Raw genomic sequence first — 25610 nt, forward strand, 5'->3', positions numbered from 1 at the left:
TGAAACCTTGATATCATCAGGGGCCGTGGGCAGTTTTGGATTCAAACAAAACACAATAAACGGCCATTCATATTAAAATTCAGCCCGCCAAAGGAGTTCGCCCTGTTTGTGATGTGAACATGATCGCAACGCCGTTGTTCAGAAAAGAGGTGAGCACGCTGGTGCAGAGGGGGCGCAGCAATGAAGTCCAAATGTTGTTGCTGGAAGATGCGGGAGAAAAATTACATGAGCATATTAATGAATCATGATACATCACAGAGCTGACGAGGTGCTTGTAAATGAGCCTGCTCCCACAGGAAGATCCCTTTCACATCACACATTTGGGGGATGAAGTGGAAGACAGCCGGAGCGTCCTTCCCCTCCCGTCCCCGCCATCTGTGTTTATAGCCTTGTGTGAAATCAATCCTGCCGGAGCGGAGTGATGCGCTGGAAAGTGTTGCTCGACGTAGTTCTGACTGATCCATGACTCGCACACGGGTCACCAAGCAAGAGCTGTGCCGGGAAGAGTGGCTTATTACCTCTAAGGGACCCATTCATGGACAGCACGCGAAGAACATTTAGACCAGATTGATTTCAGCGGGTTAAACTGAAATCTGTCCGGGTTTCTCGTCAATCAATGTCCCAAGAAGTCAAATCACCCTTGACAAGCATCTTGGGTGTTTTCGCTCTTAAATTCTAATGTCTTGTTTCTGGAATTGCGCAACATGGGACAATGTTAATGCCGTTCCATGCTGAAGGCACAGTAACAGCCGACTTTGCGTGTGTCCGTGCAGCGATAGCCACTTTCACTTTCCCACTGCAGGGATTTTTTGCAGCTCCAAAAACTTTTACAGGAATGAGGCTGTTTTTGGGTGCATTGGGGCTGCAGGAGAACCGTGGACCTCAGTTCCCACAGCCATCTTAGCTCCCTCTCTGATGCAGGGTACTTTTATGGTTCTGTAGGAACTCATGTGATTCTGGGGATTGATGCAACTCATAAGCCACGGCCATCACCTGATACTTCTTGTGGATTGCGGAGCGCCATTTTTAAAGACTACTGTTGTCACTGGTGAGATGTGAGAAAGGTAGCCAAGAAGAGGTCCCAACTCTTCTGGAGGAACATCAACATTTTTACAAAAGCCCATTAGCAGATACTTCTTGATGACTGTGGGGCCCTATTTTTTAAAAAGTATCCCGACTAACAGGTCGAATGTTTTCTCCGGACAACAGAAGATACTAGAAATGGAGCTACAAGGAGGTCCAAGCTCTTCTGGCCTGCTCCTCAGAGGGATTTCCAGGGCTCGCAGAGGAACATCAACATTTTGGACCAAAATGAGTTTGCTAATGACTAATGGGGTGCTTTACATGACGAAGTAGGGAGAAGATAAAAACCCTTCAATCCATAGTCCATGCTTATTATTCCATGAATGTTGTGGCAGCTTCCACCTTGTCCTTGTCCTCTTCTTCTTTGGTGGTTTGTTTTTGAGGCTACTTCCTGGAGGGAAATTAAAGCTGGGCCGTTCCTAGAACTACTAGGGTCCAAAAGCAGCTATTGATACTGGTAATACATTTTGCAGACTGAATATATGTCGCTAACATGGAGCATGTAAGCCGATTTGCTGATATTTGCCAGAATTACTGTACAAAAAGTCCAGTATCAGAGCTGTAAACCACTGCATTCTTCACTGTAGACATGGCTGGTCAATGGCCATCTTTATGCCCATATTTGGATAACACATGGGTGCAACTGCTGTTGCTGTTTAAAAGAAACAACAACTGCATTGCTTTGCAAAACAGAACAATGACACTTGGACCTCTTTTCTTTCACCGAGTGTGAGATTTCCAGGCGAAATTCCGACCGAATTCTCTTTTTTTGACACTTTGGAGTGGGCCGGTGCCTGGCGTGCCAGAGCCGGCCCATCGCAGAAGAGTTTTACCAGACATCTTGTGAGGCTGCTCCTATTTCAAGACGCTGGCAGCCGGCGGCCTCCCCCGAGCGGAGCCTGTAGGTGCTGCTGCTGCTGCTGCTGTGGCTGCTGGCCCTGCTGTATCGGCTTCGCAGGGCCCTGCTCACACCGTCCTGTGGTTTTGGCCCAGAAAGCCGCTGTCATTTCGCTGGAATTTCCTGCCATCTGCACTCAAGAGTTTCTCACAGATCCACACCTGCTCGTAAGACTTCAGGTCGACGAGGAGGGAGAGGACGGCCAGTCGGGCCAGGTGACAGGTTCGGGACGTGGCGAAAAGAAAAACCATCATGATGGACATGCGATTCGGGCCCCGCTTGCCGATGTGTGAAATGATGAGATAGCGTATTTCAGCGCCAGGCTAAGAAAACAACTCCAACAAGCAGCCACTTCCAACGGTCACAAGTCATTTCCTGTGCTTGTATTCCGACGGGTATGTTTACTGTAAACCCCCGCAGCCGCGACGGGAAGACGGCCTTTCTCTGTGAGAAACATCGCAAGAAAACCCCTAATCATATGCGTACCATTTGTTTTGCATGCTAAATAAAGCTTAGCATACTGTCCAATTAAACAACAAACAAATGGCTGACTTTTCCTTGAAATGTGTAAAAGTGAAACTAAAACATCAATGTAGTTTTAGTAAAAGACCTTTTGCTAAGAGGTGCATGGAGGCGCAACGGAGCGTTAGCGCGATGTGTTTGTTCTTGTATGCGAATGCGCGGAAAATCAGGGAAAGTTCGTCGCAGTTGTCCATGCAAAACAAACTCCGATCGGAGAATAAATCTACTGTTAGTCTGCAGATACAGAAGGTTCGGCAATTTAACTCCCGAAGTCGTCCAGCTGGAATCTTCCTCCAGAAACACATCATTATTTAATGTGATGTGAGAAGGTGTTGTCCACCTGCTCCTGCTAAAGGAACATCAACCATAGTTGGGGAAAACCTGATCGCGGAGTTGGGAGTCCAATCCGGTCCATAATTCAAGCAGGACAGGTGAACATAAACCGGCTGGCGCTAGTTAGCTGTCTTGGTGTAGCACTGCTAGCTGCAATCGGAGGCATCAGTCACATACGTAATGCTGGGTCTTGCGAAATAATGTAAATTATTGAACATTTTTTTGATTTTGATTATCTAGTGAGATTCCAGATGTCCTTTGTATGGAAATTACTCCCTCTGTTTATGAGTTTTAAATGCTCTTTCAGATGTTTTTAACTTCTCAGTGTATCTGGGTTCTACTATTCATTTATTTGTAATTGCGATCCCTTGAGCACCACTTAGCACCAGGTAGCCCATAGCAGACAATTTAATGGAAAAATAAATATAAATATAAATATAGTGTGTGTAAATTAAATTAAATTAAATTAAATTAAATTAGATTAAATTTATAGAGACATACAATCTTTCACCCTCTCATCAAAATGTTCTTGTCTTGGCAACTGGACTTGAATTTCAGGTGTCAAGTTAAGAGGATTTCGACAAAAATTCACCATGACATGGATGACTGAGAACCTCCACAGACATTCACCCTCTCATTCACACAAAAAAATAAATTAAATTAGATTTAATTCATAGAGACATACAACCATTCACCCTGTTATTCACATGTCTGGCCAAATTAGGGTCGCCAATTGATGTCTGTGTTTTTGGACTGTCTCCAAAGTGTCGCGTTATTATTTTTCCAACATTTCGCTCTTCTATTTCGCGCCGACTGATTCAAGCTTTCTCCACAAATGTCGTTGCTAATGTCAGAAAGTCAGAGGAGCGCAGCCTTTTCTATGAGAAATGTCCAAGCTGAAGCTCACGTACGGTCACCTCGGTGATCTCACGCGGCGCTGGAAAATAAACTGAGCATCATTCACCTCCTTTTTCTGGAAGCCGGCCAGTTGAGAGCGAGCCTGAATGAGCGTATTCTCTCCGTCTCCTAACGCCCGGGTGCCGACGCGTGAAATTGAATTTGTGATCCGCGCTCACCCCGCGGCCGGCGGGAACGTCTCCAAGACCGCTGGTCGGCAGGGGACGGGGGAAACTGGCATCCGAACCGTTTACCTGCTTTTTTTAAAGGGCTCTCCGAGGTAATTACCGCCACCAGAGAGCTCTGAAAGTGACTTTTGTAATTCCGAGCTGGCGCACAGAGGACGCACACACCTGTCCAGCGCCTCGGGTTTGATTTGGACAAGAGCTTTTGGTGCCTCAGTATTGGAGGCGCTTCCAGGAATGAGGGAATTAAGTGCTTAAGTTGAGGCGGGAGGGAGGCTGTTTTCAACAAGGAGCCACCCTGACAGCAGGTTGAAGGAAGCTTGGAACATACTCTCCATGGAGTTCGCCATATTTACTGAAACCCATCTTTCCATGGTCTCCTACTAGGGTTCTGTCCGTGTGGAGGCTCCAGGTTCTCCACCCTAGGTTCTCTCCATGCTCTCCTGCCAGGGTCTTCTTGGTAGTTATACCATTTATACCTCTCCATGTTCTCCTTGCTTGGGTTCCCCTTATATGGCGTCTCCATGTTCTCTGTGGAGGATCCATGTTCTCCTGCCTGGGTTCTCTCTGTGTGGAGACTCCAGGTTCTCTCCATGTTCTCCCGCCTGAATCCTCTCTGTGGAGTCTCCATGTTCTCCTTGCCCAGCATCTCCCTGTGTGGCATCTCCATGTTCTCCTCACTTGGGTTCCTCTTGGTATGGAGTCTCAATGGTCTCCTCGTTTGGGTTCTCATTATGTGGAGTCTATGTTCTCCTGCCAGTGTTCTCTTTCTATGTGGAGGCTCCAGTTCCTCCCACGGTCCTTCCCAAGGATAGAAGATTCAGATGGATGATACCCTGGTTTACCTCTCCTTCTGTGCACGCCTTTTAGCCTTTGGTAATTTGTCTGCAAGATGGCGCCACTTTCTAGGATAGGTGCTCTCCTCTGTGCACAATGTTCAGCTACCTCTTTCCTAGAGATACTTGTAAGCCTTGCTAGTTGTGTTTCATAGATGTTCATCCCTTCATATATTAATCCTCTAAACAATCCACCACTGTAAGTTTGAAATGCTTCTTCTTTCCCTGCAAAAGCCACGCCCACTTCAAATGTCCAATCAATCACAACAACAGTACTTGGACTCCTAGGTGAGCAGCTAGTTACACTGACCGCCAGCAAGCAAATGAGACATACGGTCCCTTCACTGTTTATAATACCATTCTTATCCTGATTGTCCACCTTGGTATGTTGTTGACGGTAACTAAGCTATTTAGATATGCTAAGTGACAGGTAGCACAGTAGCTGAGAGCTACTATTAAGGCTCATTTATGCTAAATACGGATGGAACACTCCGTCGGCCCGCTGCCCTCCTGGACGTTTTTTGGGAGCTCGGCGATGTATAGCGTAGCGTAGCTAACGGAGCGGTACTGTCGAAGGCCCTGATACCAACGGTATGCTCAAGTTGTGAGCACAGAAAGGAACAGAGAAGAAGAAGGCGTTGTGGCGTCAGTTCACGCAGACTGCCTCCGTAGCCTATTTCTTTGGATGTACATTATCACCAGTGTCTCTTTCGCCGCCGCCAAGTTTGTTATTGGCTGGAAGTGAACTCTGCACTGCCCTCTAGTGGATGCATTGCTCAATAACTGTGACAACTGGAAGCACACATGGGAGCTGCGTGGGTGAGTGACACTTGACGAAACCTATTTTGGTATGTAGTGTTAGCCTGAATAAGCCTTTTCAGACACTATGGCTCACAATGGTAATTTTATCCAAATAAAAAGGAACTGTTCTCCCCATTTCTCCATTGTGTCGATCCTGTAGCGTCTTTATTGCCCGTTACCGTATACCGTGTTTGGACTGGCTGGGGGCCCGATGGCAGCTTCACAAAAATGGCGTTGACGGATGAGATTTAAAGCCCTTTCTCCGGAGGGGGGGGGGGGGGCAGAAAAGGAATCTGGTAGTGTTGACCGCACATAGACGGGCTGGGAAAGGAGCTCTCTGAGAAGAAGACATTAGGTTCAGACATACTTTTTGCCATGAACTTCTGCATCAACCCCCAAAAGCCGCACTGTTTGCCCTCAGCCAGGCAGGGGCGAGTCATTTCCGTCCCCGCTTGGGGGTCTTGTGGTCGAGCATGACTTCATCCATCGGTGTGTTTCCAATGATGGGCGTCGCTGAAGTGGACATTGACATCACCTTCAGCGGCATCCGAAACAGAGACTAGCACCAGGATGAAAACTGGATGCAAAACAGAGGGGCATGACATGAAATCAACAAAAAATGTAATAGAGTGCACATTAACAGTGAAATGCACAATAATTTGAAGTAATAACGTGGATGGTGAAAGGATGATGGAGATTTACCAGCATAAATAAATGTACCTCATTTGAAATTAAATTTAAATACTACATGTAATCATACACATGTACCTGTAAATACACATGTTAATATTACATGTATTTTACAAACCTTTAACTTAACTTGTATTTATTTATTTTGCTCTTTACCGTTTTTTGTTTTTTTTTATCATTCTTATTTCTTTTTTGAGCAGGAGTCGCTTTCAACAAAATCTTTCAACAAAACTGATTATGATAAAGAGAGTAGCATATAGAGTTTTCTGCAGTTTAGTGCAAAAACAGTCATTAAGTCGTACCGTACAGTAGCAGGTGAGAAAAAGAAACAGATTTAAAGGTATAAAGAAAAGTCGGGCGTCCACACCTGGTCCACCTTTTTCCATAAACAATATCAATAGACTCTGTCCCCTTCCTTATGCCATCACCTTTTATTTTATTTATAATAATATAAACAGTTTTAGATAATACATTCGGCATGTTAAGATTTTATTTGTTTTCTATTTTTTGCTTGTCACTGTCTCTTTTTTGTATTTCATGCTATTACTGGCCAATCATTTCCCAAACCTGGCATCAATAAAATACGTCCTATCAACTGCAGCCGTTCTCCTCCTACATCCCTGAAACTCCATTCTTAACCATTTACAAAAGGTCACCAATGTAGACATAATTTTTCCCCTAAAAGATGTCATGATGACTTTTTTAAAAATATATTTATTAGGTTCAATAGCAAAGAGAAATTAAAATTAAACAACGATTACAAAAAAAAAATATGCTATGTGTTATTGTGATCAATGTCAAATAATGTTTTTTTTTAAATCTTTTTTTCATTCATGCAACATGTGTATATATACAATATTTACTGTATGTGCATGGAATGCAGCAATTCAGAGGAAAAAAGGGGGAAATACAATGTGTTTCAGCCTGTATCTCCAGATGGATTTCAAATGTGTTCATTAGGCCCTTCAAGCCAGATTTGTATTCACATATATTTAAATTAAATCAGTTCTAAATCTCTTCATTCTCTTTATTTTAAAAACAAACTCAAAAACACGACACAGTACCCCACCCCCACCCCACATATGATTTTTTTTTTTTTTTTTTTTGCATGCAGTATTTCCGATAACTGATGCAGAGGAGGGGGGAAAAAACAATTGATAGCATTTGTACAGAAAGAGAAGGGGGAGGAGATGTTCGTAAGAGGACGGTGTGGCCGTAGCTTTCAGCCTGGAAAGAACGACTCACAGGTTCGAATAGTAGCGGGTTAACAGGCCGGCTACGTGAATGTAGGGGGAAAAACAAAACTGTCCATCCCTTTCGATGATATTCAGCCGAAACTAATAGCCGTGAAAACCCTTTTGTCAGCAACTCTAATTTTGTCCGACTGGTGTTTTTACTGCCGAGCCGTATTTAATTTTTTTTTTTTTATTAAATGCTATGCTTAAAGTGCAAACCATCGCCAGATGCTGCAGGAGAGGCGACAGGGTGAGGGGGGAGGGCGAGGGGATGCTGAGTTAGCTTGCCTGAACATTTAAATGCTCCGTGTAAAGCACGTGGGAATATTCATGTGATTTTTTTTTTTTTTTCTAAGGAAATATTTTTTATTTCTTTGATTTATTTTTCCTCTGATGTGATTCACTTTTAGCTGCAGGAAAAAAAAAAAAAAAAAACAAAAGTTCCAGAAACCGCAGCGCTCATTGTTGAGACAAGTACACGTTTGCTCGTCCCGAAAGGCCACAGCTGTGCTTCAGCAAAACCTCAGCCGCTCTTTAACGGGCACCACATGAGTGCGCTGGCCCCCGGCTCAGGCGCTGTTTGAATTTTTTTTTTAACATCTGACTCTTCTTTCTAGATTAAGACCCACATAGTTTATGAATAGATGCTGCTAAAAAGAAATGGGCTGCTTGCTATATATGCCGCTCGCCGCCTCCGTGCGTGTGTGTCTGCGGGAATCAGATACGTTGACAGATAAGTAATTTAGAAGGCAAAAAAAGAAGCAGGGAGATCTTGAGGGTGCGATGAATAGAACAGAATGCTGAAATGTGAATGAGCGAGTGAATGGTTGAATGCCTATATGACATATGGATGAGCACATGAATGGTGACTTGTCTCTATATGGCCTTTTAGAGAATAAATGAACGTCTGTTTTTCTATATGACATTTGAATGAATGAGTGAATGCCGTTTGTCTCCAGTAAATGGGCTGTGATTGAATGGCTGTTTATCTGTATATGACATGTGAATGAATGAATTAATAAATGGCTATTTATCCATATGAATGAGTCTAGTTTTCACTACTCTTTCCATAACTTCATTGTATGGCTCATCAACTTTATCCCTCTACAGTTGCTGCGATTCTGCACATCCCCCTCATTCTTAAAAACTGGCACTATCACATTTTGTCTCCATTCTTCAGGCATCTTCTCACTCTCTGAGATCCTGTTGAAAAAACTAGTCAGAAAGTCTGCCACTGCCTCTCCTTGACACTTCCACACCTCTACAGGTATATCATCAGGACAATCTGCCTTTCCACTCTTCATCCTCTTCAATGCCTAACCCATTTCACTTTTAGTAATCTCTGCTGATCTGTGGTTTACAATCGTCACCTCTTCTACCCTTGCCTCTCTTTCATTTTCCACATTCATCAGCTCTTCAAAATACTCTTTCCATCTTCCCATCACTCTTCTAGCATCTGTCAATACATTTCCCTCAATCTTTAATCCACTGAACCTCTTGTGCATCCTTTCCATCGTTAGTTCTCTGTTTTGCCAACCTGTATAGATCATTCTCTCCCTCCTTACTGTCCAACCGAGCATACAAGTCATCGTCCGCCTTTTGTTTTTTCCTTTGCTACCTCTATCTTTACCTTACGCTGTATCTCCCTGTACTCCTGTCTGTTCTCTTCAGTCCTCTCAGTGTCCCACTTCTTCTTTGTTAACCGCTTTCTCTGTATATACTCTTGCACTTACTCATTCCACCACCAAGTCTACTTATCTATTTTCCTTCCAGATGACACACCAACTACTCGTCTACCTGCCTCCATGATAACACTAGCTGTAGTTGTCCTGTAGTTGTCCAATCATCTGGAAGCTCCCTGACCACCCACAGCCTATCTCAACTTCTCTCTGAAAACCATACAACACTCCTCCCTTTTCAGCTTCCACCACTTTGTCCTCTGCTCTGCTTTTGGTCTTCCTGGTGACTCTTGTCACCAGAGTCATCCTACAAACCACCATCCTATGCTGCCTGGCTACGCTCTCACCTACAACTACTTTGCAGTCACTGATCTCTTTCAGGTTACCTCACCTATACAAGATGTAGTCTACCTTGGTGCTCCTGCCTCCCCTCTTATAAGTTACCCAATGTTCCTGTCTTTTCTGGAAAAAAGTTTTCACTACAGCTATTTCCATCCTTTTTGCAAAATCTCTGTCCTTCTGCATTCCTATCCTATATACCAATCTGCCCATCACTTCTTCATCCCCTCTATTGCCTGCCCCAACATGCCCATTGAAGTCTGCACCAATTACCTCTCTCTCATGTCTGGGGATATTCTGCATCACTTCATCTAGCTCATTCCAGAACTTCTCCACCTCTTCAAAGTCACATCCCACGTGCAGGGCATAGCCACTAACAACATTGAGTATCACACCTTCAATTTCCAGTTTCAGGCTCATTAGTCTACATGACATTCTTTTCACCTCCAGAACATTCCTAACAAACTCCTCCTTCAAGATTGATCCTACTCCATTCCTCTTCTTGTCAGTATCATGATAGTGCAACTTAAAGCCTGCTCCTAAGCTTCTAGCCTTACTACCTTTCCACCTGTACTCCTGGACACACAGTTTATCCCCCTTCCTTCTCTGCATCATGTCGAAGAACTCTCTACCTTTTCCTGTCACCGTCCCAATATTCAAAGTCCCTACTCTCGGTCCCAGACTCTTGCCTTTCCTTTTCTCTCTCTGTTTCCGAACAAGCCTTCCTCCTCTCCTTCTTTGACCTACAGTAGCCCAGTTTCCATTGGCTCCCTGTATGTCATCGGTACCAATGGTTGTTATGATTGATTTGGATGTTTGGCAAAAGTTTTACACCGGATGCCCTTCGTGACGCAACCCTCTGCATTTGGCTTGGGACCGGCTTAGGGAGACTATGGCCCATGCCCTCCCCGAGGCTGGCTCGGGGAGACACCGACCCGTGCCGCCCTGGGACTGCATTGATTGGAATGAATCTCTATATAAAATCTGACTGAATTAATAAATGGCTGTCTATATGGCACGTGGATGAATATTCATCTCTATGACATCCAAATGAATGAGTGAATGCTGTTTGTCCCTATATGTCCTATGAATGAAGGAATGGCTGTTTATCTCTTTATGATGTGATATATAGAATGAATGAGTGAATGCTGGTTGTCTCTGCCTGTGAATGAATTGAAGTGTGGCTGTTTATCTCAATAGGATGTGAATGAATGAGTGAATGGCTGTTCATCTCTATGTGGCGTATGAATGAATGAGTGATGGCCGAGCTCCTCACCCTATCTCTAAGGGAGAGTCTGGATACCGTGCAGTGAAAACTAATTTCTGTTGCTTGGATCCACGACCTTGTTTTTTGGTCACAACCCATTCATTTATTCATATCTACACTGCTGATCCTGCACTCAGGGTTGCAGGGATACTGGACACTTCCCTTGCTGTCACCAGGCAATGGGAGACCACTCTGGACCCATAGTGCACCTCAGGGCCACTTATGGAGGCATACAAGTATTCACCCTCTCAGCGCAATGTAGGCTCTCAAATAAACCTCCTGCATGTTTTTGGACTTGCAGGAGGAACCCTAAACCTACCTGAGTAGGTTTGTGTGATCTCCTCCTCTGTAGGCTTTGCACTTGGAAGGGCCACATATGGAGGCATACAAGTATTCACCCTCTTAGGACAATGTAGGGTCTCAAATAATCCTGCATGTTTTTGGACTTTGAACTGCGAACCCACCTGAGTAGGTTTGTGCAATATCCTCCTCTGCAGGCTTGCACTTGGATGGTAACCCAGGGCTTTTTGTGCAGGTGTGTCTGTTTGCATCCTCAGTACATGTCTTAACAACACAATGGGGTGGAATTGCACGTCTTCCATAGGCTATTGTTGGAGACGACACTCATTGGCCACCACAGCCCTGTAATTGTGCGCAGGTGTTTTCTGTGGCAGTCGTCCAATTCGTCTACAGCTGCCGCAGCCCTGTAGTGTTGTTATTGGGACGCATGTAGCATTGTACGGTTGTAGGTTGAGCCAGATTTTCCACAGGGATGGAAAGGCAACTTTGGCCTTTTGGTGATAGAATGATTGATTGCACTTTACTGATCCCATTAAAATGACATTAAAATGGCAGCAACATGGCATACAGTAAAAACAGGCAGGGCACAAGTAACGTACTGTATATCAATGATGTTTGAATGAAAGTGTGAATGGCAGTATATCTTTATGTTGCCCCATGATAGTGATGGGTTGACAAATTAGCCATTATATTAACACAAATATGGCTAGTTCTCTGACTATCCAATCAAAGGGTGTGTGACACACTGACGTTACCGTAACCCTCTAGAAAGCTGTAGTTTTCACTCAAATCTGATCGGTTGAAGCAACAGTTTCATCAAGACTTGTTTTTTTTCTAGAATGGCACAGAATTTGATTCTGTAGGCCTCCAGACAGATTTCTTTGACTCTGACCCTGCCTGGCAAAAGATAATAGTTAAAATGTGATTGGTTAAATGCTTTAATAAGGAAAATACATGTCTGGAAACAGCACAGCCAGGGAAAAAGCTATGAAAGGAAGTGGACAGACCATTATTTAATAAGTATACATGGACAAAATTTAATTGAAATGAGTCTGTGATTCAGATGTTTTTTAAGGACGGCAGAGAAGGCCTTGCAGACCCTGATGGCTCACCACTGCATTATTGTCATACAGTTAGTGTCAACGGAATAGTAAGTAATAGTTCCGAAGTCATATTAATTCTTTGTTTATTTTGATTATTCTTTTAAATTTCAAAAAACGCATCAGTCAAATTCTGCACTAGCTCTTTCATTTGGTTTGTTAGAAGGGATTACTGTGTTGTCCGTCTGCACCGACACAGCATCTCTCTAATTAAGATTCCCATTTCCCATGACTGTGCTGCTCGGGGGGGGGGGGACTCCGACTCTTTACGGGAAGAATCATAAAAACTGTAAAAAAAACAAAAACAAAAACCAGACTGCACCAGGAAACTGTGGGCACGGACCTACACTTAGTGCCTCTTTTTGTCAGCTAATATAAGTGCAGAAGTGCAGTTACTCATCATGTCCGTTTTAAAATAAACATCCAAATAAAGTTTTTTTTTTTTTGACTAATTAGACACAGAGTGGATTGTAAAGTGAATCATTGACACCTGGTTGGGGAGGGTAGAGGTCAAGCCTCTTCCAATAAACCCCTCGAGGGCTTTTCCACAGTAGAGCTACTGTACGTGCATCTGCCTGCGCCATTTTCCACTGCAGAGACGCCGTTCCTCACGCACCAACTCCCCCAGAAAAGTATCTGGACCACATTCCGGGAGCCATGACCACACAGCGGTGCGATTTCGGTTGCAGGCTGAAAGCATGTAGTCATGAATCAGCTGAATACACAGCTTACGGACGCGGCATACTTTCACCGTCGGTAAGCTGAACTGGAGGATCAAATCATGCCGCAGGTTCCCTAATTTTTTTTTGAGCCTTTTGCGTGGCGGCACGACTGTCCCTGCAGAACATAAACGGGAAGTCAAGAGGGTACGGCGGAGTAGTTTCCTTGCGTGTTAGTTCGCAGCTAGGTTACAGCAGGTTTCTGCCGTATCAGCCCATGGATGCTAAACCACATCCAGCATCTGGATGTAACCTCAACACTACACGTGAAATACTTTTAACAAGAATCGGTCGTCCATTTTAATACAACGCCCCCCTTCTGCTGTAACCGCGATAACACTATGGGAAATAGCAAATGCAGCCCTAAGAGGAAAAATAATATTGAATTTCATTGTCTTATTCTTAAAGAAATATCTTTTCCCACAGCCGAATGTGAAGGGAATGGATGTCCCGCTACCTCAGACACCCACAGACAAGGATTTTTTTTTTAAATTGTCATTGTGAATAATGTCGCTTCCCCCGCAATTTTTGGTAATACCACCTCTAATCTGTTTTCATCATAAATTACTTCTAACATCTTGTAAAATTTCTCCAAGGACTCTAAATGAGACCAAACAGCAAATATTTAGACATCGCCGTTCCAAACTCTGCACCCCAGATCACGTCTCGAATCTGATTCATCTCTGAGGAATGCCAACCCCCCCCCCCGGACTTTTCTCAACAACTCACAGCTCCACGGTCACTAAACCGAAGTTGGGCCCTCCACGCTACTACTAACATGCACGGATGTTAAAGTCATAAATAAGACTCCGGCATTGGGTTTGTAATCTCAATCTTTGTGCACATGGATCAAATGTTTTCATTGGTTAGACCTCAGAAAAACCTGCCAAGATTATTTCAGATTTTATCACGAATACCAATCAGGCCCCATCATCTAACGCTTCGCCATAATAATAACTCTTGCCAAAAAAACAAAGGGCTGTCTGATAGAACCAGTTGTTTTAAGGGGAATATCCTTCAGCTCCCTGACGGGAAGGCAGACACTCATTATCGCCGCTACATTTAGCTTTTTCCCGTCAAAGCGCTCACCTTAGCGGGCAACGTCAACCTATATGCTGATGATATCCTCTGTCACCTGACAGGCCTTCAGTCAGTCCCCAGCGTGATAAGGCATTTTGGAGAGGTTTTTGTTCTGGCTAACGCATCAGCTAGTCAATATCTGGGATTCCATTCAAATAAAATTTTCCATGTGACTGTGCAAAATTTCTAAGGGTAAGTTCTCAATGAGTAGAAGTAAAAATACACACTCAGAGTCCAATGTTGCTTGGCTTGAAATTTTAAGACCTGCCTGGTCAATCTTTCATAGATGTCAAGAGCTGCAGCTTGATTTTAGTGGCATAAAACTCGCCTTCCCTTCCTGTCGTGAGAAAATTCCACGACTTTTAACCGTCTTCTTCTGGGCTTCTGGGTTTACTGTAAAATCAAAATACCATCATTTCCAGACTATTGAGTGCACCTGAATTTGAGCCACCGAGGCTAAAAGTAAATGAATAAATAGATATATGTATACATATATAGGCTGCACTTGTCTGTGCGTTGTAACATGAGATATTTACGCAGAAATATTTTTTTACTTTAAATTAAATACATACCAGTAGCATCCAGAAATAGATACTGGAAAGATTTTTTCGAAGCAGTGCCAGTAACATGGCCAATGAAAAAGATTAGAAATAAATAACACAAAGAAAAGACGTCTTCTTCCTTGTCGGAATTGAACGGCGTCAGAATTTCAGTAATTTCATTGGTCCGATGTGGCAAGGCCAAATGTTCTGGCGCCATGAAGCTCATTAGCCACAAAAATCTGTAAATTAGCCGCATCATTGTTTAAGCTGCAGTGTTCGAACCGTGGGAAAAAAGTAACTGCTTTTAGTCCAAAAATTTCAATACAAATGTTGAAGGGGATTTTTGACTTTTTTATGATCTTTGACCTTCTCCATTGCACTCTAACGCCCCATCGTTGCCTGTTCCAGTAACTCTAGTCAACAGAGAATATCAAGTCAAAAAAAAAAAAAAAAATAGCCACAGCTTCATTTTCATTTATTTTTCAAAATTAAATTACAATTTACCAAAAACAACTGGCATTCCAGATTTGTATCTCGACACCAAGTCGATGGACAACTGGTAACGCGATCTGAAGCCATCGGAGCCAAACATCAGCTGGCAGACGCCGCTGGCTCGTGATCCAAATTTAAGCGAATCGAAACAAAATCAGATGGCAGCACCTGCGCCCACCCTTCGATTGCCGCATTCAACTTATCAACGCTTTCTGGCACGTCCGATTGGACGCTATATTTTCCTTCCAAGGCGCCTTCTCCCCCTTTTTTTTTTTCCCAACTCCGTGAAACATAGCCAAGGAAACAAAAAAAAAACGTCGGCTCAGCCTGCTAACGGACATTCACATTGAGCCCATCTCCTTCACCTAACACCTGGGTTTCTTTTCCTGCAAGTCATTTTGGAGCCGGCTCCTCTACCGTTCTTATTGCAGTATCCAAAAAAGCTCCCACCGCACGCTGTGCAGAATCATCCGTCAGGTCTGCCTCCGCTATTCATCACTTCCTTATGTTTCTTCTGGGAATCTTTTTTTTGGTACTTTTTGTTTTAATACTGCTCTATCTATGTAATCAACACCGGAGTGACAGCTACTTTACCCAACACAGTCCAACCGCAATCCGCCATCCACCTCCCCTTTCCTCCAACACCATGTGTCATCTGAGGAGAAACTGAAAGGGGGAAAAAAAAACGGACTGAACCACGATTGATGGCTGGTTTTGTACGGAAAGCGGTTTGCGCTGGTTTGACCGAATCTACGGGAGTTTGGGGACGACTAGAATGCCGTACATTTGTTAGCTTCTGGCGAAACTGGAGGAACTTTTTGCGGGGTCCTAGTACCTTTTCAGGAAAGGACGTTTCTGGAACTGCCTTAGCTCCTTCTCCAAGGCGGGGTACTTTTATGGTTCCATAGGAACTCATGATGCGGGTAATTGGTGGAACTCATAAGTCATGCCCACTACAGAGCGTCGTATTTAAAAACCGCCATGGTCGCTGATCAGATGTTTTCTTTGGACAAAATGGACAGAGTAGCCACAAAGAGGTCCTAAGTCTTCTGGCCTGCTACTCCTCAGAGGGGTTTACAGGACTTGCAGAGGAACATTTACATTTTGGACCAAAATGAGTCTGGAGTTAGCTAACGTTTAACGGGGTTCCTTTTAGTGCAGGGAGTAGATAAAAACCCATCAACCCATCTGACATCACATGATTATTGTTCTGTGAACGCTGTGGCAGCTTCTACCTCCATGTCGTCTGTGTTGTCGTCTTCTTCTTCGGTAGTTTGTTTTTTGAGTGCGGGGCTGAAGGTGCATGTTGCAAAACTAACAGGTTCCCTTGAAAGAGGCTACTTCCTGGAACGGAATTCAAGCCGGACAGTTCTTAGAACTTCTCTGTCCAAAAATGAGTTAATTATGTTTGCGCTGCGCTACTTCCTGGAACAAACGGACCAAACTTGGAGTGGTACAAATGTGAGAAAATGCTTGTAGACCACAGAGTAACTGTCTGTGTGACATACAATCATATCCGTGATTCATCGGGTTTTCAGATCCATTCTGGATCGTGTGAATGTTTTGCTTTTGTTTACTTCGGTGGTTACTTCATGCAGATAATTTGTCCCTCCCTCGCTGTGGCTTCCAAAAACTATTACAATGTAATTACTGATTTTTGTGAAAGTGCTTTGTAATGTTTGGCTTCTGATTTTTTTTTTTTTTTGGGGGGGGGAGTTGGGTTTGTGTGTCCGCCGCAGCGCACCGGCGTTGACCGGCCATACGACACGCCTGTGGTGAGATGAGACGACGCCAGCAGCTTTGTCTCCCTGTGAGAACTGGAAGGGGCCCTGGAAGGTTCCACAGCCCATGGAATTTGTAGCCTGAGAGCCGGAAAGCACCAGCTCCTCTTCTGGTGCGAACTTGCGTCCGAGGCGGACAAGCCGGGGCCAGAATGTGGCCCCCTGACCTCGGACCGCCAGATGTCCAGCTGACACTTCCCGGCTTTGGCAGCGTGTTTGAAGAGACGGAGGACCGTCAGGTACCTCTATCCACTGGCGGCTTCTGCCCATCGTCAATCCTTTCGGGTGGTCTTGGGGTGTGGTGCCTCCCCAGGACTTCCCTGTCCCTGTCCTCTCTGGGGCGGGACCTCACTTCCCTGCTCAGCTGTAAGACCAATGGATCCCAGGTGGACAAAAACGTGGAGGACGCCGTCACCACAGATCCTAAACACAACAGCCAGAGGTACAACTGCTACCCCCAACCGTCCCTTCCAATGTCCTACATGCTCACCAGTGGGGCCTCGTCACCTTCGCTCTGCTCTGCGCCGTCCTCAACCTCGTTTTTTACCTCCTCTATGACACTCCCCGACGTGGACAGGTCCAACGGCAAAGCTGCTCAGCTGCAACCAAAGCAGGAAGAGTATTGCCCCGTAAAACAAGAGACGGTAGATGATTTACTGCCCTGTAAGAGGGAGACATTTCAAATGGGCAACTCGCAGGGGAAGCACTTCCACGTGAGCCAGTCTCACCCGGGCCAAGAAGGTCAGGACCGCGATGCTCTTCATTTCACCAGGCACGCAGGGCTTGACGGCGCCACTGACCTGCAGGAGCAGCGTTGCCACTGGATCGACTGCAGTGCTCCCTGTGGTAGCCAGGAGGAACTGGTCAGGCACATCGAGAAGGTGCACATCGACCAACGCAAGGGGGAGGAGTTTGCCTGTTTCTGGGCCGGCTGCATTCGGCGCCACAAGCCCTTCAACGCCCGCTACAAGCTGCTCATCCACATGAGGGTCCACTCCGGGGAGAAACCCAACAAGTGCATGGTGAGTGAAAACACAAATGCTAACCTTTTCAAAGATATGCACGTCAGAGCTTCTTCCCTTCCAAGTCGCGGTTGAGCGAATCCTCCATCTACATAAATCATAAAAAATTTATTTTACCCTGAAGTCTTAATTAGTACTCATGGTGTTTGCCCCTTAAAATTGAAGTACCCAAGAAACCCCACAATCCTCAAAAGAGGTTGAAGCCTGCATGCAATCATGTACGCACAATCTGGAGGCATCAAATTTGGATGCGAAGGCTCCATGAGCCTTTTCACAATTTTTTTTTGTCTGTATGGGGGTCAGGGGGTCAGAAGCATCCGAAAACTGGCCACTTTAAAGAAATGGAAAACACAGGAGTGTTGTCAGTAGCTCACTGTTAAAATGAAACAGGATGTGTTGCCGATAGTCAACATTACAAATCTCCTCATCCTCCCACCGCAGAGATAAACTGGACCCAGGTGCAGCAAAGACAGAAAGTTGGAGCGTTGGGATCTGGTGGGGTGGAGGAAGAGGCGGGGAGGTGCTGATTTATGGCAGAGGTTTGAGGAGGCTGGATTCGGTGGAAGGCGGAAGGGAACAAGGATAGGTGCAGTTCCAACAATTTTAGGGGCATACCGTTGCAAGAGGAGTCAGGCCGCAGGCGCAGGAAGTCCAGAATTGGCAACGCCTGAACGTGACTATCTGCGCAGAGGCCCCAAAGTTGGAGCATTTGGATTGGGGGGCTGTTGGAGGAGGTGGGGAGGCGCTGATTTATGGCAGAGGCTTGGGAAGGCAGAAGGGGGGGCGAACAGCGATAGGTGCAATTCCAAAAATTTGGGGAAGCATACCTGTGCAAGCCAGGCCGCAGGCGCAGGAAGTACCGAATTGTTAAAGCTGAAACGTGACTATCTGTGCTGAGGCTCGCTGCCTGGCGAGGGCGTGGATGGTGAGCAGCTGTGGCCCCGGCAACCACACACCTGATTCCACTCGGAATCAAAGTGCAGGCACTGAGGAAGAGGAGCCTCAATGGGACCCTCATGCCAGAAACACCGCCTACTTCTCATCCCGACACGCGCTGTTTTATTTAAAAACAATGCCGGCTGTCCAGGTCCAACGGCTGTGTTAGAAACTCCAGAAAGTACATTCGGCAGAAAAGGCAGTATTTTGAGATGAGTATTTTGCGGTGAAAGGGGCTGAACTTGGAGAACACCCTCAGCATGCAAGAGTCTCACTTAGGGTTACTTAAATTCTACTTCCCGTATTTTTGGATGTTGCGCATAAATAAACCTTTCAAGATCATTGCTTGACGGGGCCTCAGAAGGTCCCTAGTTGGATTCCCACAAGAGGTCTACCTGTGTGGAGTGTTGAGGTTCTCCCCGTGTCTGTTTGTCCGGGTTCCTCCTGCAGTCCAAATACATGCAGGAGGTTCAGTGGATTGTCTGGATCGTCCAGACATGTGAATGAGAGGGTGAAAAGTGTACATCAGTTTGGGGTGTGAGTGAGAGAGTGAATGATAGCATGCCTTATATTATGAGAAAATGAGAGGGTGAATGGTTTTATGTCTCTATATTGAGGGTAATTGGTTGTACGTCGCTATATGATGTGTGAATGAGTTAGCGAATGTCTATATATGACGCGTGAATGACAGGATGAACTGTTTTATGTCTCAAAATGACGTTAATATCTTCATATGAAACGTGAATGAGAGGGTGAATGATCTTACATGTGCATGAGTGGACGATTGGTTCCATTTCTTTATATAATGTGCAACTGAGAGGGTGAAGAGTTGTATGACTCTATATGTGGCCCTGTGATTGGTCCAGGGTGAACCCGACCTCTCGGCCAATCACAAGTGAGCTAGCTTCCAGCCTCCAGGAACCAAGTAAGTGCAGGATAAGCGGTATGGATAATGAATGAATGAATGAGTGAATGTAATTGTCACATCACTACTCCCAGGTATGCTACTTTGGAGTCTTTTGAGGGTTAAAGAGTTGGTGCTCGTTAGTCCGAGAATTTAAATGACCTTAAAAAGTCTTTATCCGAACCCAGGCCTTAAAAAGACGTATTTTGTTTTGCTTTCTACAAGTGACTCTTTTGAAATCTAAGAATGACTCATCGTTGACGATGATGGGTTGGGTTTTTTTTTTCAGTCACGTCGCCGTTTTTGTCCCCAAGCCACGCCAAGACCCGAACTGGCAGCCGCGGCGGGTGGTTTCAGTCGATTTGACACAAACCGCATCCCTTCCAACTTCACATACTCTGCCCTCTGGAGCAGCCGTTCAGAGGTGTCGGGTTCAATTCCCCCGACAGAGGGGGGCATCTGCTCTGCAAACATATTCGCGGGCCAGATCGGCCGTCATCTGTATTTATTTCAAATTCAAACTGCTCTTTTGTTTGGCCAATAAATTAACGGCTTGGAGCTGGAGAGGGCGGCCGGGTTGATGCCAGCGCAAGTGGAAACACAATAATAAAGGTGATAAATCCTTCCAGAGGATCCTGAAAAGGACGCGGTAAAAGTTCAGAACTCCTGCAAGAACATTTCTCTTGGACTGTGTGCGTGATAACGTATGCTTGGTGTTTGTGTGTGTGCATGTGCATGTGCATGTGTGTGTGTGTGTGTGTGTGTGTGTGTGTGTGTGTTGTTCATTCATTCATTCATCTTCTACAGCGCTTAGGCAGGGTTCACCCTGGATCCATCATGGGGCCACTTAAAGAACCGTACAACCATTCACTCATTCACAACTCAGAGACATACAAGCATGCAAGTACTTGTTACAACCATTCACCCTCTCGTGCACGAGCCATTTGATACATATGACCATTCAAATGTCATATATAGATATATAACATTCACCCTGTCATTCACATGTCAGAGACGTACAACCATTCACTCACTCATTCACACGTCATATAGAGACATGACCATTTATAGACATCCGACCATTCACTCTTTCATTCACCTGTCACATATCTATATGTGTGTGTGTGTTCTTTGGAGGCTCTAAGTTGCCCGGGTGTGTGAATGATCGGGTGAGCCGTTGTTTTGAAGGAGTCCATCAGATGGACAGCACATGTTAGATGTTCTGGAGACACAAGTCAGACTGAGATGGTTTGGACGTGGACAGAGGAGGGGTGGAGAAGATCTGGGTAGAAGGTTGGCAGGCAGGAGGTCTGGAGGAAGACCAAAGAGGAGGTTTATGGATGGAGGACAGGAAATTAGTTGTTGTGAGAGAAGAGGGTTAGATTGGTTGTGGAGACCCCTGAAGGGAGCAGCCCTAAGGAGAAGAACCGGGATTTTTATGGACTCTGGATCATTTGGACCCTTATTTGGTGCCACTGATCCCCCAAACTCCTGCGAAAAAAGCTAGTAGTACAGATGTAGTACCCAGTACTGCTAGTACTGCTAGGTCTGAGAGTACCAGTACTCGCTACCATGAGAATCCATAACCAGGATGAGATGAAAACCCCGGAGAGGCAGATTTCCACAGCTCCGGGCTCTGGCGCAGCGTCACCCTTCAACACTTGTCATGAGTCATCTTCTGTCGCCATGACGATCGCCGCCTTGCCGGCCAAACCCCCCCCCCAAATCCCCACGGCCATTTGCTTGCTGTCGACCCGGGACGCGAATAAATAATTCATTTATTTTTTTTTTTGCCTTTCTCACTTTGTGCCAATTAGCCGCTCAAGTTGTTAAATGTGAGTTCGCGTAGCATTTTCCAAACCCAGCCCCGGCAGTACGATACCAGGTGCCGGAGTGACTTGGGAATTCCTGGAAAATGTCGAGGCTGTGTCTTGTGTTTTTCTTTCTCAAATCCCATAAAAAGGGGACCGAAAACAGCGATTAATCCGCCTCCCTCCGGCAGCCGCCGTGCCAGTATCTGTTGTGCAAGTGGAGTGTTGTGCAAGACGGGTGTTATTCCTCAGTGTCATGGAGCTGCGCCGTCGTCCAAGAGCTATTAGAAAGCGCAACGCCGGGGCCTCTGCCCGTCAATGCCGTGGACATTAACACCTCACTGACAAATCCGCTCCTGTTTTTTGAGCGTTTTATTACATATATTATATTCATTTTATTTATTTATCTATTTAAAGCTCAAAAATGTTGATTTTTTCACATTTTGTTGACTGTTTTCACAAAAAAAAAAACGTAATGATTGAGAAATCAAAAACAAAACAAAAAGGCCTGGGGGATTTTAAGAGGCTGGATTTGTAATCTGTGATTACCATCTTTTCCTTGAAACCTCTGAGGAATTTTTATTTTCTTAGAAATTGCAGGTTTGAAATTATTATTTTTGTCATGCTGTTGCATCACGGGAGGGGGGGGACACCGTTGCCGGGGCTGACATTCCCGCCCCCTCTGATGTATAATCTAGACCAGGGGTTGGCAAGCTGTGGCTCCCTATGGCTTTTAAAACTACTTGGCAAGTCTTTAATTAAAATGTATTTTGTGAATGTATATGTGAAAGGGTGACTAGTCTGATGTGGGAATGAAAGGGTGAATGGTTGCATGTCTCTAAATGGTGTGTGGATGAGAGGACAATTGTATGTCTCCATGTGGTGTGTGAATGATTTGTGTCCATATGACTGTTTATATAAGATGCGTGAATGACAGGGTGAATAGTCTGTGTGGCGTGTGAATGAGAGGGTGAATTGTTTTGAGTCTTAATATGACATTTGAATGAAAGGATGAATATTCTATATGATGAATGAATGCTTTGTTTCTCTATAAGGTGTGTGGATGACAGGGTGAATGGAAGTGAATATCTATATGTGACTCTGTGAGTGGTCCGAGGTGAGCCCCACTTCTTGCCCAATCACAGCTTGGATAGCCCCCCCCCCCCCACACACACACACACACACAGCCCTGAGACTGAATTAATTAATTTATAGATACATATACAGTGAACTGTTGGTGGACTATTGGTCTCTGCGAATTGTGGTGGAAGAAGTTCTGCACATGGAGGTGTGTTGATCACTCTCCACAGGGAAATATCTGTGAGCTTCCCCCTCGCCACTAGCTGTCTCCTCCGTAGCACCGATGTTGTATTTTTTCCCATCTTTTGTCAGTTTGAGGGCTGCTCCAAGGCCTTTTCGCGTCTGGAGAACCTGAAGATCCACCTGAGGAGTCACACGGGGGAGAAGCCCTACATCTGCCAGCATCCCGGCTGCCTCAAGGCCTTCAGCAACTCCAGCGACCGGGCCAAGCACCAGCGCACACACCTGGACACGGTCAGAGCTCATACACACCACACAAGTTTAGAGTTAGCTTTTTGCTGATTTAGCATTTTAAGCTAATTTGCTAACCAATTTTTCATCCAAACTACTAAATTCTTTCGCCTATAATTAATTGCAAAAGCTGTTAGCAAAGCTGGGGACAAGCTATGCCGCTGTAGCCATGGTAACTGATGTTAAACTGTCATGGAGTCGGCGCTGCCTGCTTGTTTTATCAGGTTTTTTTGAGGGCTGAAGACACCTGAACGTATCGCGAGAGTGACTGTGCTGTTAGCACTGCTATCTGCTTCGTCCACCCCTTCGCTGTTAGCCATCCCGGGCTTCCAGCTAATTCCCCTCGTCTTCTGACGCTACTTCCTGTGTCCCGGCTCCTCTGTTTTATCGCTGTCAGCAACACAAAAAGATAGAACAAATATAGTGTATTTCTTATAACTCAGTCTGCACTTCCCCAGAGCAAACAGCCAAAAAAAAAACTAAAGAAAAATCAAATGAAAAAATACAGCTCTGTTGCAAATTGAGAGCTCAGTTTGCCGCTCTTTGATGCTAACAACTCGTCACTTGTCGTTCCCTTTCAGCCAAATCTCAACTTTGAAGACACTCAACCGGCCAAAACCTGTTTTCATAGTCCGCCTTTTGTTTTCGCCGTTTTAGAGAGAGAGGGGGTGAACAGGTGAAAGTAAAGTTAACGGGTAAAGCTGTTCGTAAAGCTGACCCATGACTGACTAGCCAACGCACCAGCAGTATATTATGTGACTTAATATATATGTGTTATGTGCGTGCAGTATTATCATGTGGGCCAAAGATAACTCATTCACATGCACATGTGGCACAACACATGTCTTAGCATGTCCTCAGCTTCATTTTCCAGAATTGACCTGAAAATCTGCAAGGAACTGCAAAATAAAAACAAAGCCACCAGGCGTCTAAAATCCAACACTAATCCGTCCATCATTCTGAATCATCTAAAATGTTTTACAGCAAATGCAGAAACGCACTTTTGATACTTTCACCCACCGTGTTATGCCAATTCATCTAGAATCTGGATACCCTGCTTCTGCATGCAAGTTCGGGATCATGCAAATCTCACGACGATCTCGCCCGTTTCCCGTAACCTGCACAGATCATGTGTTGCCATGGTTTCCCATAAGTGCATCCGACAGACTTCACACCTTTCACTGACTCGGCGTTTTTTTTTATTCCATGTCCGAAAAATTGTCCTCGTGCGTAAAACGTAACGACCGATGGGGAAATAATGGGTTTAATCCTGAGTGCCGAAATATACCCCCCATCCCCGAACAGAGTAGTTTTCACAAGTACTGTTTGAGTACTTTTTCAGAAAACTGCATACCTATCGTGAATTTGCTCGGCGAGCCACAGTTATTCTTGCTCCTGCTGACAAGAGATGAGGATTTAACTGTAATCCAGCGAATCAAATCTCTCCTTACGCTGATGAGACTTCGGTGTTTTTACAACAAGGGGGAGAAGGTTATTTTCTCCTTTTTGTGGTTTCACGCTGTCTAATAGAGGCTTCGAGTGTTGCCTCACAAATCAGGAATCAGACACATCTGGCGCCTCGGCGGGCCCGGCCGGGGATCATCTGAATGTAAATAACTGCTGAACACGGCAGGAAGTCCGGCCAAGAGCCGGCTGGTGTCAATACAATTTTTCAAGGTTGACTAAATATCTCATATTGACTTACAAATGTAATAAGTAATATTATATACATATATAAAAAAGTAAATTTCTTCTTGAAAATTTGCCTAGTCTCTCGCAGAAAGCTCACGTAGCGCTCCGAAAGCCCTTACCCGCCTGTTGAAGAGGGCGTTGGGGTGACTGAGGCTGCAGATTGAGGGTATTCAGGTGAAGACGTGGCTCCGCTCTGCCAGGAGGCGATCGTTGATCACGGTGAAAGATGTTATTAGTGGGTAAGCGGAGGATGATGGCAGGTAACAAGGAGGGAGTTGCAATTACATTACATTACATTACAGTCATTTGACAGACGCTTTTATCCAGAGCGACTTACAAAAAGTGCGATTCAGTCACCGAAGATCCGAAGTACCAGTAGTAAGAAGTCAGTAGTGACCACTCGACCAAATAGCCATCTCAGAACCATATATACTGCTCAAAAAAATAAAGGGAACACTTGAACAACACAATGTAACTCCCAGTCAATCACACTTGTGTGAAATCATAGTGTCCACTCAGGAAGCAACACAGATTCATTTTGACTTGTTTTAAGGACATTACATCAAAGTTGGATCAGCCTGGAGTTTGTTTTTACACTTTAATTTTGAGTGTGATTCCTAATCCAGACCTCCATGGGTTGATACAATTGATTTCCATTGATCATTTTTGTGTGATTTTGTTGTCAGCACATTCAACTGTGTAAAGAGCAAAGTATTTCATAAGAATATTTCATTCATTTTGATCTAGGATGTGTTTTTTAAGTGTTCCCTTTATTTTTTTGAGCAGTGTATATACATACATTAATTTCACCCTTATCATTTTTTTTTTTTTTGTTGTTATCTTTTTTGGCCGGGGGGGTTGGGGGCTAAGTGCGATTAGTAGGGTAGTGCTTGGTGAAGAGGTATGTTTTCAGCT

General features: G+C 44.9%; 1 protein-coding gene across 5 annotated transcripts in view; it reads left to right on the plus strand.

Annotated features, from left to right (window-relative positions):
• LOC147230248 (uncharacterized) overlaps positions 1 to 25610 on the plus strand; it is a 60294-nt gene that overhangs the window by 5874 nt on the left and 28810 nt on the right. For 2 of the 5 annotated variants that reach the window (XM_086153523.1, XM_086153524.1), the window contains exons 2-3: positions 16715 to 17801; positions 22845 to 23006. In XM_086153523.1, coding sequence (XP_086009649.1) covers positions 16932 to 17801; positions 22845 to 23006 — 1032 coding nt within the window. In that variant the 5' untranslated portion in view covers positions 16715 to 16931. Of the gene's footprint in view, positions 1 to 12176; positions 17802 to 22844; positions 23007 to 25610 lie in introns of those variants that run through there. The other 3 variants (XR_015106682.1, XM_086153522.1, XM_086153525.1) reach the window with 2 other exon arrangements.

Source organism: Fistularia commersonii, chromosome 10, assembly GCF_037954325.1.
Source record: "Fistularia commersonii isolate RoL2024-O1a breed Wild chromosome 10, RoL_Fcom_v1.0, whole genome shotgun sequence".
NCBI classification, from domain to species: Eukaryota; Metazoa; Chordata; class Actinopteri; order Syngnathiformes; family Fistulariidae; genus Fistularia; species Fistularia commersonii.